This window comes from Molothrus ater, chromosome 3 (assembly GCF_012460135.2).
Source record: "Molothrus ater isolate BHLD 08-10-18 breed brown headed cowbird chromosome 3, BPBGC_Mater_1.1, whole genome shotgun sequence".
NCBI classification, from domain to species: Eukaryota; Metazoa; Chordata; class Aves; order Passeriformes; family Icteridae; genus Molothrus; species Molothrus ater.
Window position 1 is genome coordinate 65,220,867 of NC_050480.2, and position 16,123 is coordinate 65,236,989.

General features: G+C 38.4%; 1 protein-coding gene across 1 annotated transcript; it reads left to right on the forward strand.

The window, feature by feature from the left end:
• The first annotated feature begins 1,630 nt into the window (after positions 1-1,630).
• GPRC6A (G protein-coupled receptor class C group 6 member A) lies at positions 1,631-13,009 on the forward strand. The gene is made up of 6 exons (XM_036381040.1): positions 1,631-1,824; positions 3,433-3,736; positions 5,558-6,385; positions 8,860-9,072; positions 10,454-10,577; positions 11,889-13,009. Exons 1-6 carry the CDS (start codon positions 1,631-1,633, stop codon positions 13,007-13,009), a joined length of 2,784 nt encoding a protein of 927 aa, XP_036236933.1.
• The last annotated feature ends 3,114 nt before the right edge of the window (positions 13,010-16,123 follow it).

Below are 16,123 nucleotides of genomic sequence, written 5' to 3' on the forward strand. Positions count from 1 at the left end.
AAACCTTTGGAATAGCTGGAATTTTTGTGAGTCAGAGCAGAAGCAGAATAAACCGGTATCAACATCTGCCCATAAATAAATGTGGTCATATTTATTAAAGAAAAGGCATGCAGCTGTTTACTATTTGCACTGACCCAGCAGTGAGAATCCCACATGGAAAGAAAGAAGGCAGATAAAAGAAATACAAACTGTTTTATTAAAATAAAAAGACCAAATGTTAACTTAACTAGAGATTAACATTTGCGCTTGCAAGTATTTTGCCTATTGCATTTGCATTTACAAGAAGTATCTTCATTGTAAATAGATATTTTACTACAAAGAGACTATTGAGAAAGCAAGCAAAATATAGTAATTTGAATAATTTATACAGTATGCATTATGTTTATCAGAAATAATGCATAACAGACAACCCATTTCTAATTTTCTTTGCCAGTAAATAAACCTTGGTTGAAATTTTCTGTGTAAACCTAGATTATATACAATCACAGACAATATATGCTATGACTGAACCCATTCTTTTGGGAGTGTTTTGGCATACTGCCAAAAGAAGCAAAATCTGAAGAAGCTATTAAAAGAAAACAGGAAATAAACCAATGTCAGAAACAGAGATCAGATCAGACCAGAGATCAGATCTGTGTCCCTCACATGAAATAACTTATTAGCATAAGTCACGTTTCTGTCCTAAGGAGGTTCACTTTGATGTTTAAGATTGGGGTTTATGAAAACTGAGAGTCCAGTTTCTGCTTCTCTTTTCCCTGAGTTTCCTTCTGTCACAGCATCTGATTCCTATGGGTCTGAGGGGAACAGTGATGGTGAGAACAGCCATTTCCCATTCCTCCCACAGCACAGGAGCTGCTGTTCGTGCACTGGTGTCCTCAGTCAGACAGGGAGGAAAGCAAAAACTGGGACTAATGTTATTGATTCCCACTGTTCTTGTGTTTATCACATTAACCAGCGGCAGACTTGGCCTGGTTTGTTAATATGGAACCTGATCCAAAACCCACTGAAGTCTCTAAGACATGTACCTCAGAACCATGAAGATTAACTTATCCAAATGATTTTTATACAAGGATTTAAAAACATATAAAGGTTTGAGAGAAAAGCAGTCTTTTGGTAGTTTGGGGTTGGGATTTTTGAACCAGAGTCTGATATAAAGCACACTGTGACAGGGTTGTTTTTTTTTATTTTAGCATTTTCAGACCAGGCTCTTCAAACATGGTCACAGCAGTATCACTACTACCATATTATATAATTACTTCTTTGCACACTGCACTCAGCTGGAAGGAATTCAAAACAAGCCCAAATTTATACCAAAATATTTGCCACGTGTTTCAGATAAGATATCAGAAACTTTGAACACAACATGAGAGATTTAATGTCCAGCACTTCCTTTTAAACCCATTTATCTTTCTCCCTCCCTCTCCACTCTCACACCACTGCACCCTCACATTTTATTTGACAGCACTGCTTTAGTACCTTCAATAAAAAAGCCTTGTCCAGTGAGACAAATACAAGCACCTTATGAGGTGTGACCAGCTTTTGAGTGCAGCCTTTGTGCTTTGCTGCTCTTTACAGATGACACAAGGGCCCTTGTTGGCACTGCAGATTGATTGACTCAAAGCTGGGACACATGGCATTTGTTATCTTTTTGATCCCCTGCTTCGTGGTCGGCACTGACATCGCTTTCTCCTGCCAGAATGCTGAGGACTTTGTGGGTGCCAGTTCTCCAGGGGACATCATTATTGGAGGCTTGTTTGCAGTTCACAGTGAAATGCTGCATCCAGAAGAAGATCCCATCAAGCCGGTAATTCAGAATTGTGCTGGGTGAGTAATACTGGAAATTAAAAATACAGCAAAGAAGAGAGCACTGACAATGAACATGTAACTCTTATGTTTAGGTCAACAAATTCTGGTTCTTTTGCTTTGCTGAGACTTTAAAAATTCCTTGGACATCACATAAATTTCATGTAAATTAACATAGGATGACAAAATATGGCCAAGTTACAATAAAAAATACTGCAGTTTACTGAGGAAGGGAATGAGCATTTTGATCCTATTTCAATCTTCACAGGTAATCAAATAGCCTTGGATGTTTGTGTTATCATCTGATTTCCATGTATATATATTCCACATAGCTAATTTACTATAGGTCTGAAGGACTCAGCTGGGCGTCTATTCATTAGTCTTTATGAAGCTGAACCTACATGATCTGGACACAGGCAGACTATTCCATTTTTCCCAAGCCCATAGGAAAGTCTGCCTCCCATCTCTTGGGCAGCTCAGTTATAATCTATGATAGTACCTTGCTGGTGAGACTGTAGTTATTTTTTAAATTACCATAATTATTACACTTATAGTATAATTGTGGCTTTATGTTATATGGTAGCCTACATATAAACACCTTGTCATGCATGCATTCTTTGCATCAGAATATTTATTCTGTTACCTCCAAATCCTACTGTGCTTGAAACGTCCATTTTTCTGGAATATATAAAAAGGAAACCTGGTGAAGAATTTATTTAAGTACAAAATAAACATTTCCTAAGACCAGGAATTCCAAACATGCATTTTTTAAAATTAAAATATAGGAGCAAATCCACAAATTTTATTTGAATTTTACAAATTTTACAATTCCCACATCTGAATCTAACAATTAGATAGGCATGCAGGTATCCATCTGGATTTATGTCAAAATGTTGAGTAAGTTGATAATTCTGTCTGTCTTCCATTATTTTTCTATGGAGACATAAATTATCTCCAGTCCATCTGAAATTAAATTTAGATCACAAGATTTGTAATCTTTAGAGAAGTTTGCCTGAGAGGAGAGTTTGTTGTATTGTAGACATTTTGTGCTATCTCAGTTTTGATTAATCACCTATTATAACATCCACTGGAGATCAGGGGAAATATCTGGGCTAACTTCATCAGGTCTGAAGAGTATTTTAGAAACATCAATGCAACCACTACAGACCTCTGAAATATTTTCTTCTATTCTGAAATATTTAGTACGTCCTTTTCTTGTCTTCATGCCTTTGGTGAAAATAAATACATTTTTAAAAGACTTAGTGGGCAGGTGTAGTAAACTAGAATATCTTCACTGACTTTGACAGATGCTTCCTGAAGATATCACTTGCAAATTTTCATATATCATGAAAATTAAACTTTTAGTACCTTTTTCTTTTCCAGAAAAACACTTTTATTCAAGTATATTTTCAGCTTTGTGTTTATTTTACTTATTCTCCTGTTAAATGAGAAAAAAGTGGTTTTTAATCTTTTGTGCACTAAACCCAAGCAAAACACACAAAACTTACTACCCATCAGTTCTTTTCAGCAGTTGTAAAATTCTAAGGGATATGCTCAAAACAGACTTTGCTTCACCCTTGCTTCCAACAAAGTTTTTCTAAAAAAACACCACCTATATTTCTCTGACAGCTTTGAAATTCAAGTTTTTCTTCAGACACTTGCAATGATACACGCTATTGAAACCATCAACAACTCAACGCTGTTGTCTGGAGTTACCCTGGGCTATGAAATCTACGACACGTGTGCAGAAGTTACAAAAGCCATGGCGTCTGCCCTGAGATTTCTGTCTAAATTCAATTCTTCTGAGGATGCTGTGGAGTTCAAGTGCAACTACTCAGACTACATCCCAAGAGTCAAGGCAGTCATTGGAGCCAGCTACTCAGAGGTGTCGATGGCAGTGTCAAGGCTATTGGCTTTGCAATTGATCCCACAGGTAGGTTTGAGGCAACTATTTTATTTTGGACAGAGGGTCAGATTTACCATGCCAAGAATTAAGGCTCTAATTACAGGACTTGCAAAAGCCACATATTTATTACAGGGCAGGATTTGGTTTATCCTAAGGACATCAGGACGGGTGGGCTTCAGCTCCAAGTGGAGTCCTTGATTCACTTACCCAAACAAAGGCAGTAAGGGATATTTTATATACCCAAGGCACATTTATCCAAGTGTTTTTCCAGGCTCATGCTGGGCTCTTGTCAGTCTGGCAGTGCCTTTGGTCAGTCCTGGTTACTCCAATGTACCTTGGATGACACTCAAGGACGTTGTTCAGGCAGCAAAGTTACAGCTGACATGAACACTTTGCCTGGTGGTGAATATGATAATACTCAATCTCAAGCTGAAAAAAAAAAAGAGACCAGATCAGATCTGATCTGTCCAGAAATTCAGGAATTCTCTCCAGCCCAAGAGAAATTAAATTTGAAATCAGTAAAAATTATGGACAGGGAAGTGAGGAAGATTGCTCTAAAACAAAGATTTTCTCCTAGTACTCTTCAAACAATTGTAGAAGTGAAAGAGTACAACAGTTTAGATCCACACTAGTCCTTCCCAAAACATTCTTTTCTATTTCTGACCTCTCTAGGACTAGTAGAGTCCCACATTTGTGCTTAGGCTGTGCTAACCTTCCTACTGTCACCTTTGTAAAAAAATTGGGGTCAAGGCCAGGATTAAGAAGGAAGAAACAGATCCACTTCCACACCATCCTGTCTTGCACTTTGGTTTTGTCAATGGATATAAATTAACCAAATAAATGGAAAAGACATAAAATCTGAACTAAAGATAACTTCTAACTGAATCTTCTCCTCTGCAACGGTAGGAAGTAATTCTGACCTCCAACGCCACCACAGGAACTGTAGTGAGTATGAAAACTAAAGTGCCACACTTGAACATAATCAAAAGGCAAGTGACTAAAAAAATCTGCAGTAGAGCGTAGATGGAAAATGGGAATCCACAGATTTTTCTTATCAATAGCATCTGTAGTGTTCTGACACATAAGATTTTGGTATCCCCTCCAGACAGGTGACTCTTGTTTTGGAAAGCTTAAATTTACTTTTTAAGAACTGTCAAGAAATATAGGGGAAAAAAAAGTTCCAACAAAAAAATAAGAAAGGATTAAAACTGGAGAGATTTAAATAGCAATGTTCTTTTTTTGTTTTTCCAGCTACATTCACGAGAAAAAGATAATAATTCTTTTGTATGAAAAAATTATAACATTTTGTATTATTGGTTACTGTTTGTTTGTCTGTGAGGTTCTTCCAACCTATTTAATGATCCTTTTGAAATATTATAGTTAAATATTGGGGAGAAAATATGTGTGTGTGTGGTGTGTGTATACCATACTAAAGCACTCAGTGATAGGAAAATACTGCAAAGTATAAGAGTACTAGCAATTTGAAAAGAGACTCAAAAAATAGCCAATATTCTAAATATTGTTTTGAAGAGCATATTGATGGTATCTGAACAGAGTAAAACAAAATTTTATATCATCATTACTGTCATATCTATTTTGAAAGATTTTGCTCTCAGCCTTCACTGAATTATGTGGAAGGGAAAAAGTGTAACTAGTGCTGGGCATAAGTCTGCATCCTAAGAGCAGGGAGAGAGAACCTGCCCCCTTTAGCTGCAGCTTGTAGATGCTCATTCACAGGAGGAGGGAGCCTGGGTCAGGTGGGAAGAAAGAGCAATCATGGCAACTTTGGAACTCTTGGCATCCTTTGGAGGAGAACATATCTGTAACTGAATTGTTCACTCTTCCTAGGTCAGTCCTGCATCATCAGCTGAAATCCTCAGTGACAAAATCAGGTTTCCTTCTTTCTTCAGGACTATCCCCAGTGATTTTCACCAGACAAGAGCAATGACTCACTTGATCTGTGAATCTGGGTGGAACTGGATTGGAGTAATAGCCACTGATGATGACAATGGGCGGTTCGCTCTGGAGAGCTTTGGGGTCCAGGCCATGGCAAACAACGTTTGCATAGCTTTTAAAGAGATGCTGCCAGCCTATCTCTCTGACAGCACCTTTCACACCAAAGTTGATCAAGCAATTGAGAAGATTGTCAAGGAAAAAAGAGTAAATGTTATTGTTGTCTTTATGAGACAGTTTCATGTGCTCAAACTATTCAAGAAGGCAATTGAGAGGAACGTTAATAAAATCTGGATTGCAAGTGATAACTGGTCAGCTGCAGTCAAGATCAGTACAATTCCCAATATCAGACAGCTGGGAACCGTTGTGGGATTTGGATTTAAAAATGGAGACATCTCCTCATTCCAAGAGTTTTTGAGAAACCTTCATAAAAAGCCCACTGAAAACAACAAGTTTTTACGTGAATATATGATGCTTTTGTCAGTCTGTGCACACCTGGAATATCATGACTTTCAAACATGCATTGCAAACCAGTCCCAGGATAATCTATTGGAAAATGATGGGAGTAAGCCTCAGATCTGGAGAGATGATTTTTTGAATGCTAATGTTGAACCAGGATTTATCCATAGTACTATGCTTGCAGTCTATGCTATAGCTCATGCCATTAAAGGGCAATGCAAAGACAGAGACTGCAAGGATCCATCTGCCTTCACTCCCTGGGAGGTATGATGCTAATTCTTACAGGTCTCATTCTCTCTGCCTAGGTTTCATTGCATTTTTGCCACCATATTCCTGGAGATAAACACTTGGTCCTTTTACCAAATTACTTCTTATCAGCTATTTGACTATAGTGGTTGGTCCCATTGCTACAAACCACCGTGCTACATATCGTGAGTGCTCTTGAGTGATGGGGATACTGCAGGATAGGAGCATCCACCAAAGAGTTACAATTTTCCTCTCTCTTTCTCTCACCACTGTATCTGTTTTGTCCTAATTCAAGTATTATCCTCCATAATGAGCCTCTACCTGAAACTGAAAATGCAATACATTGCACCTCTGTCTGATCTTGACTTATATATAAAGACATAATCTTTAAGAGGGGTGAGGTATTTGTTATCACACTACTGGGTGGGAAAAGAAGAGGAAAAATCAGACAAGTAAACCTGACCTGACCTTTTACCCAAGAACCTGCTCAGGACTATTCACTTTTACACACTTTTACTCAGAAGATTAAACAAATATTCACTTAAAAGTCAAACAACCTCTGAAGCACTCTGATTTGCCCTGACCTCTTATCCTAGGTCAGGATAGGTCAAACCAAGATATGGGATTTGAAATAAAAACCAACTAACCAATAACCCAGTAACAATCAGACTAATTACATGAATTAGTAAGCACTAATAGGACAAATTCAGGGCTGTTTAGCAGGAATGCAGCTTTATGGAGCTACATTTACACCATAAATGGACTAAATGCCAAGCCATTCAAATTAACTCCTTTTAAGTTGTTAAGCACTCATGAAGAGAACTGAGAGATAATTATTTCCCCTATGATGTTTTCATAACATGTTTCTTCTACATGAAAATTCAACCCTCTAGGAAAGAAGACATATATGTACAGAAAACTCTTAGGATCTAAATAATCCATATCATACATCTCCAAATACAGAGAAACAATAGAGTGATTGTTATTACAGACTTGCAAAAAATACTAAAAACCAGTTGCACCAAGAGGTTGCTGAATATTAGCCCCTTCTGTCTGAAGCTCAAGATGTATTCAAAAAGCTCTGGTATTCTATTGTTAGACAAATTGAAAAAGTGGAGAACAGAAAAATTAAATTACTAATCTGAGTGTATAGAATGAAAAAACCCTACTCAGTTCCAGAAAACTATGCAGCATCCAAATAAAATGCACCAATCAAATGGATTAGAAACATACGGGTTCTTCATAAATTATTATAAAGATTTATGTATTATAAATATCTTTTTAATATATAAATAAATAGAAATACTATATATTTTATATATTATTTATATATTTATATATTTATATATAAAAATATATAATATATATAAATTATATAAATTATATGTAAAATATATAATATATAATATATATTATATCTAATCTAATATAATATATATTATTATAAGATTTATATTATAAATTATAAATGCCCAATAAAATTACATTATACATGACAAGATGGCATATTATATACACTAGATGTGTATGTGTTACTAGATGTGTTACATACATTTGACAAAGCCTATTGAGGTAGTATACATGTCAGCATATTTGTTAAATGCTATGAATATCACAAAAGGACCCATGTAACAGCACGATTTTCAAGTGCAGTTGAACTCAGTTTCACCAAACATTGAATTTTTTTCTTGTCAGTTAATTACTGTTGCCAAAAAAATGACTAGGCCTTCAAAATAATAAAGCTTTTGCTTCAGTTAAGAGCCATGGCAGCTAATGGGAGTACTTCAATGATCTCCCCATGAGCTAGGAGTGGAAATATATAGTGTGCCTTAACCTGTCCTTCTCTAGACTCACACAGACCTGTTTCAGCTGTCTGTTTGTGATGAGGGAGGCAAAAGTTTTCCCCTCTTGAACAGAATGGATTGCAATACAAAGCTGGACAGTTGCCTTGACAAAGCATATATCTTGTTCATTGATTATTAACAGTTCTGAGTCTCACCTTGCCATACAAAATTTCAGTCTGAGTCACTGAAAGTATCTAGCTGGGAACAGTGCTAGATACTCCCAGACATGCTGGGAGAATTTACTCTGGAAGCAAATGTTGCCCAGATTGACTCTGCTGACAGTGAAGTAACAACAGGAGCACTGCTCACCACTGGTCTTTACAAGAAGGGGAGGGCCAAAAGATTCTTAGTTTATGCAAGCAAAAATATTTGTTCGGAATATTATACAAAAATTTTCAAGGCTGGAAAAAAATACTATGATTATGATTTTATGAAATTATGATTCTTTTTAGTGATAGATTTTTACGGCCAGCATGATTGTCTGTATAATGTAACTCCATAAACAAAATTAATTCAAATTTTAATATTTTCCTTTGTCGTAAAAGCATTTCTTTTTAACTTGACATTATCATACGTGTGCTAAACTACTCAGGTTGTCACACTGACATGATACTGGTGTATGTTATCATTCCTTAAACTTATGTGCAGCTCCTTGAAGAACTTAAAAGAGTTGTAGTCATTGATGGTGATAAGGAAGTCAAATTTGACTCCAATGGCGATATGAGCACCAGTTATGATGTCCTCCTTTGGAAAGAAATTGATGGCCACATGGAAATCACCACTATGGCAGAATACAATGCAGAGAAAGGTGGCTTTATCTTTGAGGATGAAGAGAAAAAAAAAGATTTTCTGGCTTTAAAGGTAACTTTTAATTTGTTGACATAACGTGTGAAATTTATTTTAAGACACTTTTTTTCTCCCTGCAGCACTTGCTACTGAACATGTGCCAGCTAGAAATCTCTTGTGTGATTTAATGTTTTCCTGTTAGAGCAAAGAAACCTTTCTGAGTTTATTCAACCCCTTTCATGCACCCTGAGATGCATGTTAGCCTATGAGCAGGCTCAGTGATACAAAATCTATTTATTTATTTCTCCTAGAATGTTAGGTCTGTCCTAAGGACGATATTACAGAATCTTACAAAGGGGTTTTAAAATAAAAAATAATGTTATATAAAAAAGCTCTCACTTACACACCACATCTTTTTTTTAAACATGAAGATTCAGATGTGTTGATTTCATTGTTTAAAAAAAAGTTTTGTTGTTTATTTGCTCCTGTTAGAGCTGGGGTCCGTAACATGCGTAGGTGTTGCCACCCGGAGCCCCAGCACTGGTGTAGACAGGACTAGCGGGTGGCCCTGGCCAGTTCCAGCTGGACAATCTGTCCTCTGTGCATGGGTGGATGTCTGAGTTCATGGCACAGCTCTGTGCTGCAAGGCATTCCCCACTAATGGGACAGGGAGAGGCTGCTAACTAGGTGAGCTGGATTCTGGTCTCCACATGTGAACTTAGCTGAGTAGAGAAGGAAACCTCAAACCTTGTCCCTCTTTGTGGTGCAAGGAATGTCTCCACCTCCTTGTAAAACATCATCTTAGAAGGAGATGAGATTGCAGTGTGCCTCAGGACAGATAATTTGACCAAAAAAAAAGTCTTTGGAAGGAGGACATGAAGGGAGACCTCAAGAGAAGGCCCTGATCACACACCCAGGAGTGGAGCTTCATGACTCAGGGACAAACTGGCGAGGGTCAGGAGTGTCAGAGCTGCAGTACAGAGCAGCCTCCAAAGCATCTCCTTCCAGCCAAGGTGTCCCTCCTGGGCTCTGATCAGCTGAGCAGGGTATCAGGATCTCATTTTTGAAGCAGTTCACTCAAATTTCCCTTCAGATGCTTCTGTGCATTCTTTGAAGGTGATCCTCTGTAGCCTAAATGCAAGTTCAAAGCTGAAAGAAAGACTTTGATCTTGATTTTAAAGGTATACACAAATCCAGAAATTAGCATTCAGGGCCCCCAAAAAAATTATCAGGTAAATAATGTCCCATTACTCATTGACTGAGTGGAGAAAATGCAACAAACATGGACCCTACAATGTCTGTTTTTCAACATAATTTTCAGATTTTCAGATTTCCTTAAAATATGTATGATAAAAAAAAAACCTGCAAAAATCCTGGAGGTTTCTATTAATGTTCCCTTATAATTAGCTGTACCTAAGATGATGATCTCTTTTTTTTTGCCCTCTGCACACTGCAGAAGGTTCAGTCAACATGCTCCCAGCCCTGCAGTCCAGGCCAGGTGAAAAAGGTTACAGAAAGTCCACACACATGCTGCTATGAGTGTATTTACTGCCCAGAAAACCATTACAGCAACCAAACAGGTAAAAAAATAGTATCCAAATAAAGGCTTATTTCTACATCAATGCAATTGCTTTGCTTGGATATAATGTGCCTTGAGAACCTTGGGTTAAATTTTTGAATGGGATTTAAATATTTATTTATGATCACTTTCCTGTAAAACTTGGTATAAATGCTTTTTTAAAGGCCAAGTCTAAAGTAATTAGATTGTCCAGCTGACTAGCATTATCCTTTGCTAGGATGGAAATTCTGGCTGATTTATCAGTGAGATTTACTCTCATTAAATAGAGCCTTTCCTCCCTGTCTTTCCTTAGCACTTTCAGTCTAGTCAGGAGCAATTTCTTGACTTTGAGGGTGGTGAGGCGCTGGTTGTCCAGAGAAGTTGTTGTGGTTGCCCCATTCTTGGAAGTGTTCAAGGTCAGGTTTGACAGAGCTCTGAGCAACCTGGTGTAGTGAAAGGTGTCCCTGCCCCTGCTGCAGGAATTGGAATAGATGGTCTTTGAAAGTCCTTTCCAATCCAAAAGGTTGGAAGCCTATGAATCTATTAAGTTCAAGGGTTATGTAATTTACTAGCAGCACATTTTGTGTCTTACCACAGAGTACTGTGTAATTTGATAGAATTGTACAGCAATATTTTCTAGTATCAAATCTGATGTATACTTTACCACTGGTTTAAGCAAAATCTTTTAAAGGTGAAAATTAAATATGGAGAAGATAGATGGAATTCAGAAAATTAAGGTAGCATGTATTTTAATATCCTGAGAACAGAAGAAAAGTAAATTTTATCTGCTTATTCAATTAATTGTGAAATTTTATCCATATCAGAAAATAGGAATTGCAAAGCAAAAGTACCTTTCAAATCATTATCTAAAGCAACGTTTGTTCTTACTGTTGTATTTTAAAAGCTATCTGTAAAGAGAATATTATGGTGTTTTCTTGTTAAAATAGGCAAATGAAAGAAAAGCAATTCAAATTTTTGCAATAGAATTCATTCCTCTAGAGTCATTGTTCAGTTTTCAATAAAAGTTTCACTGGTCAGTGATAAGCAAGACAGTTTTAGAAGCCTGGTGTTTTCCCTCCTCGCCCCTGTCTGCAGGCAAGGCAGGGAGCTCCAGGCATTTGTGCTTGGCTCGTTGTGCCCCTGCCACCGCAGCCACCGCAGCCCTGCAGCTCCTCCCCCTGGACAGCGACAGCCGGACTCAGAGCCAGGCAGACCCATCTTTTCCCTTTAGCATCCTTTCCCAAGTTGCTCCTGTATCTCAAATCCCTACAATCCGCTTTGCAGTTTATTAACTTTAGGGTTCTAAGATACCTTCCCTTTTTTCTGCTTCCAGATATGGATTACTGCTACCGATGTAACAACAAAACCTACTGGGCTCCCATCAACAGCAGCACATGCTACAGGAAGACAATCTATTTCCTTGCCTGGACTGACTGGTTTGCTATCTTCCTCCTCCTCCTCTCTGCTTTTGGGGTTGTGTTGGTCTTGTCCATTTGTGTAATATTTACCAAAAACTTGGACACACCAGTAGTAAAGGCATCTGGTGGTCTGACTGTCTGCTATATTATTCTCTTCAGCCACTTCTTAATTTTTTTAAGCACTGTCTTCTTCATAGATATACCCACAGAATTCAAATGTAAAACTAGGCAAGCACTCTTTGGTATAAGTTTTACACTCTGCATTTCATGCATTTTAATAAAGTCACTAAAAATTTTACTAGCTTTCAGCTTTGATCCCAAGCTTCAAAATTTCCTGAAGTGCATGTATAAACCTATTCCCACTGTGGTCACTTGCACTGGAATTCAAGTTATCATTTGCACCTTCTGGCTAATATTTAGGACACCTTTTGTAAATCAAAATTTCTCAATCCCAAGAGCAATAATTCTGGAATGCAATGAGGGATCTATTGTAGCTTTTGGGATTATGTTGGGCTACATCGCTGCCCTAGCATTTATTTGCTTCATATTTGCCTTTAAAGGTAGGAAGTTGCCAGAGAATTACAATGAAGCTAAATTCATCACTTTTGGCATGCTAATTTACTTTATAGCATGGATCGTATTTATCCCTGTCTACGCAACCACATTTGGCAAATACTTGCCAGCAGTGGAAATCATTGTTGTTTTAATATCTAATTATGGAATCCTCTGCTGCACTTTTCTTCCAAAATGCTATATCATCATTTACAAGCAAGAAACAAACACAAAATCTGCCTTTCTCAAAATGGTTTACACTTACTCCTCTAAGAGTGCAGGCAGCGTTGCTGTTAGTCAGGCTTCTCTAGATTCAAAGTCTTCCAGCTTCCGAGCCACTATCACAGACTCGTGTAAAACTGAGAATGACTCTGTGAATGGAAACTGCCATTTCCAAGTGCCTGGGCAGTCACTAATAAAAGGAAAAGTTCTTCCTAAAAATGCTGCAAGGACTATGGTCAGGAAGAGAGTCTCCAGCATATGACTGGCCAATGTTAAAGTACCAGAAGTTAAAAAGCCATTTTAGGGAGCCATTTTTCTTTCAGATCTCTTTCCTTTTGCTGTCTGCAAGGAGGGCAGGCCACGTTAAACACCTTTTCCTGTACTTAGGCAGTTATCCACTACCAGATCTGAAAGACTTTCCTGACTCCCAGAGTCTATCCCTTGCTACTGCAAACTCGCTGACGTGCAGTCCCCTTCAGCAGCTCCCTTCCTTCCCCATCCAGCCCGCATTGACCTGTGGGAAGCTATTCTGCAACCTCCCTTCCTCAAGTGAGTCAGAAGCAGCACAAAATTATTATTTCTCACAGTCATGTAAGTGGGACCACATGAGTTTCCCCACTTCTTTCACCTCTTTGATGCTCAGTTGTTTAAGGAGCTCTTCTTCTCATCTTGGCCCCATTTTACAGATCAAAGAGAGCCTTGTCCCAGCCTTTGTTTGCCAAGATAAACAAGTCCAGTCCCTTAGTCTCCACTTTTAAGACAGGCTTTCTAGTCTTCTGAACTTCCAAAAGTAACTCTTTTCATCTGGTATAAATGAATCTTTTTTTTTCCTCCCCAAAATTGTACTACTTATTCCAGATGAGTACTGTAGTAACATTTAAGTTTTCTTGTGTTTACTTTCATGGTAATGAACTAGAGACAGAGCTATAAAGAAATTAGAGAATTCTGGTGGAGCTCTGTAGTTATACATATGTTCATCTGCCTTTTTTCCCCATACTCAGGAGAGACACATTGATTCACCTCATGCACCTCCTCTGATGCACGAGGAGAGTGAGCCCCAGGTGTCCTTTTATTTGAGAGTGTAAAGTCAATGTGTAATGTCAAAACTTTAAACCACCAATTGATTCCTCTCATTAGCATAAATAATGTAATGACCAGTATCAGCATGAGGGTATCCTGGAAAATTCATGGGGGTTGATATATATTTTAAAAAATGTGATTTTCAATGAGAACATGACAATGCACCGATACAGAGAAATAGCACAAGGATGACCTGGCATGATCTGCACTGAATGAGTCTCTGCTCTGTAGCTCCATGAGCACAGTTCTGCTGTGCCTTCTGTATGAGAGGGAAAGGGCACATTCAGAGGAGGAAGAATTTTTCTGTCAGGATAATGGCACCACAGAGCTTTTTCAGACAGAGCTTAAACAGTGGAACTACATTGTCGATACAGGAACAGTAAAATACTTCTCCATATTCATAAAGCCCAGAACACAGAAACTTTGCTACTTAAGTTCTGTGCCATGTTACTATAAAATAATACTAAATCCTTGTTATTGTGTATCTATTAAGGTATTTTAAAGTCATTTGAAAGGCAAGAGTGCAATTCACATACGGATTTGTGTAAATACATATGTTCTGTTGCTGATTGCAGGAATGAAGGTTTATGTGTATATATTTGTATGTTGAATGCTATTTATACTTCAGTTGTTGCAAATACTTTTCGGCACATGAGGTTATGTATGATAAGGTTAAAATGCCTGCAGTGTGACAGCCAATGCACCAAGAAGTCTTCCCCTAAAAGACAGAAGCAAAGCTTACATTGCACAACTGTCAGCAAATAGCTGGTTAGAAAAGTTAATTTGGCTGGAATGTTGTACCTGTATTTACTGTTTTCAAAAGTGTTGAGTATAGCATGCCTTGAAGCTATATGAAGGGAATGATTAAAGCCATATTGATGTTTAAAATTGAGTTTGCTTACTTAATTTCCTTACCTCACCCCATGAGCTTCTGTTTGGCCTTGAACAACAGCAAAGCACCCACCTGTAAAGTTGTTTCCACTATTGACCTCAGCCTGCTTAGAAACATCCTTTAGATTGAAAGCTGTGTGTGGTCAGGGACTCCTCCTGTGGGACAATGAGGAGAATGTGTTGATGAACAGGGCCTGGTGACAGCAGTATGAAGGTCTCTACCAAGGTATCTCTGAGGAAGGACATCGCATATGGCAGAATTTCAAGGAGCCTGACATGCTCCATCTAATTCTGTACAAAGCACAGTCCATGGTGGAGCAGAGAGGTTGTAACAGGTTTGGGAGCTTGACTTGACAGCAAAAAAGAGACTTTATACCAAGATGTGCTACATGGCTTTAAATGCCTTGTCTGTGAGAAGCAAGTGATCATAAATGTAGATAGAACATAAAGGGATTTTGCTACCCTACACAGAGGATATGAAAAAGCTTAAAATAGGAGTTTATTATGCCAAAGTAGCCTTTGTGCACATTCTCCTGCCCAGGGCAGTAAGTATTCCAGCAATCTAACTATTCCTCTTGTCAGTCATGGGGACATTAAATGAGCCTGAAACAGATTTTCATCCCCAGAGCACAGAACAGGAATCACCTTCCAGAGTCATAGCCAAGTCTTACCCTGGTGTTCCCAGAGCCATGGCCTAGGAGGTCAGGCCAAGTGAGGCCAAAGGGACCAGCTCTTTTTTCTGGCCCAGAGCACACTCTGCTTGCTTACTTTGGAAAGATTTGAAACCTTTGAGAGGTTTCAGGGTCTTTCCAAAAACTTCTCAAAGCAGTAACATCCCACAGGCATGTTTTCCATCTCTGAGATCAATAGAGAGAACAAATGTCTCCCAATACAGTGCTGTTCACAGAGAAATCAAAGGGGAAAATGCAGTTTGTTAAGGTCAGCAGGAGGCTGCTCTGGATGTAAATATTATTTAACATTTTTAGGGCTTATGTCATCCACTGTTAATAATGCTAAATGCTGCATTCTGAAGCCACTATCATACAATGTAGAATATCTTCAGGGAGAATGAAGACCACAAAGGTCACCAAGTGTTTGATGTCCTCTTCTCCAGAGCATAATTCCCTCAAGATTTCAGTAACTCTGGCTGTGTAGATGTCTTTCAGCTGCCTACATTCTTTAGAGCAGTTCTTTGGTGAGTGCTGGAAATTACGTGAACTCCAGGCTCCCTCCCAGCAGCTCTTCTGATGGCCATTGGAATTCTAAATGTGCGGGTGACTGTCAGGAGGGGCAACTGATAGCTGTGTCTGGGATGCTGCTCATGATGAATGACACTGAGCCCAGCCCAGATGTGCTGACTCTTCCTACCCTTCCAAGCTGTGTCTTCAGGGACAAGGAGCACTGC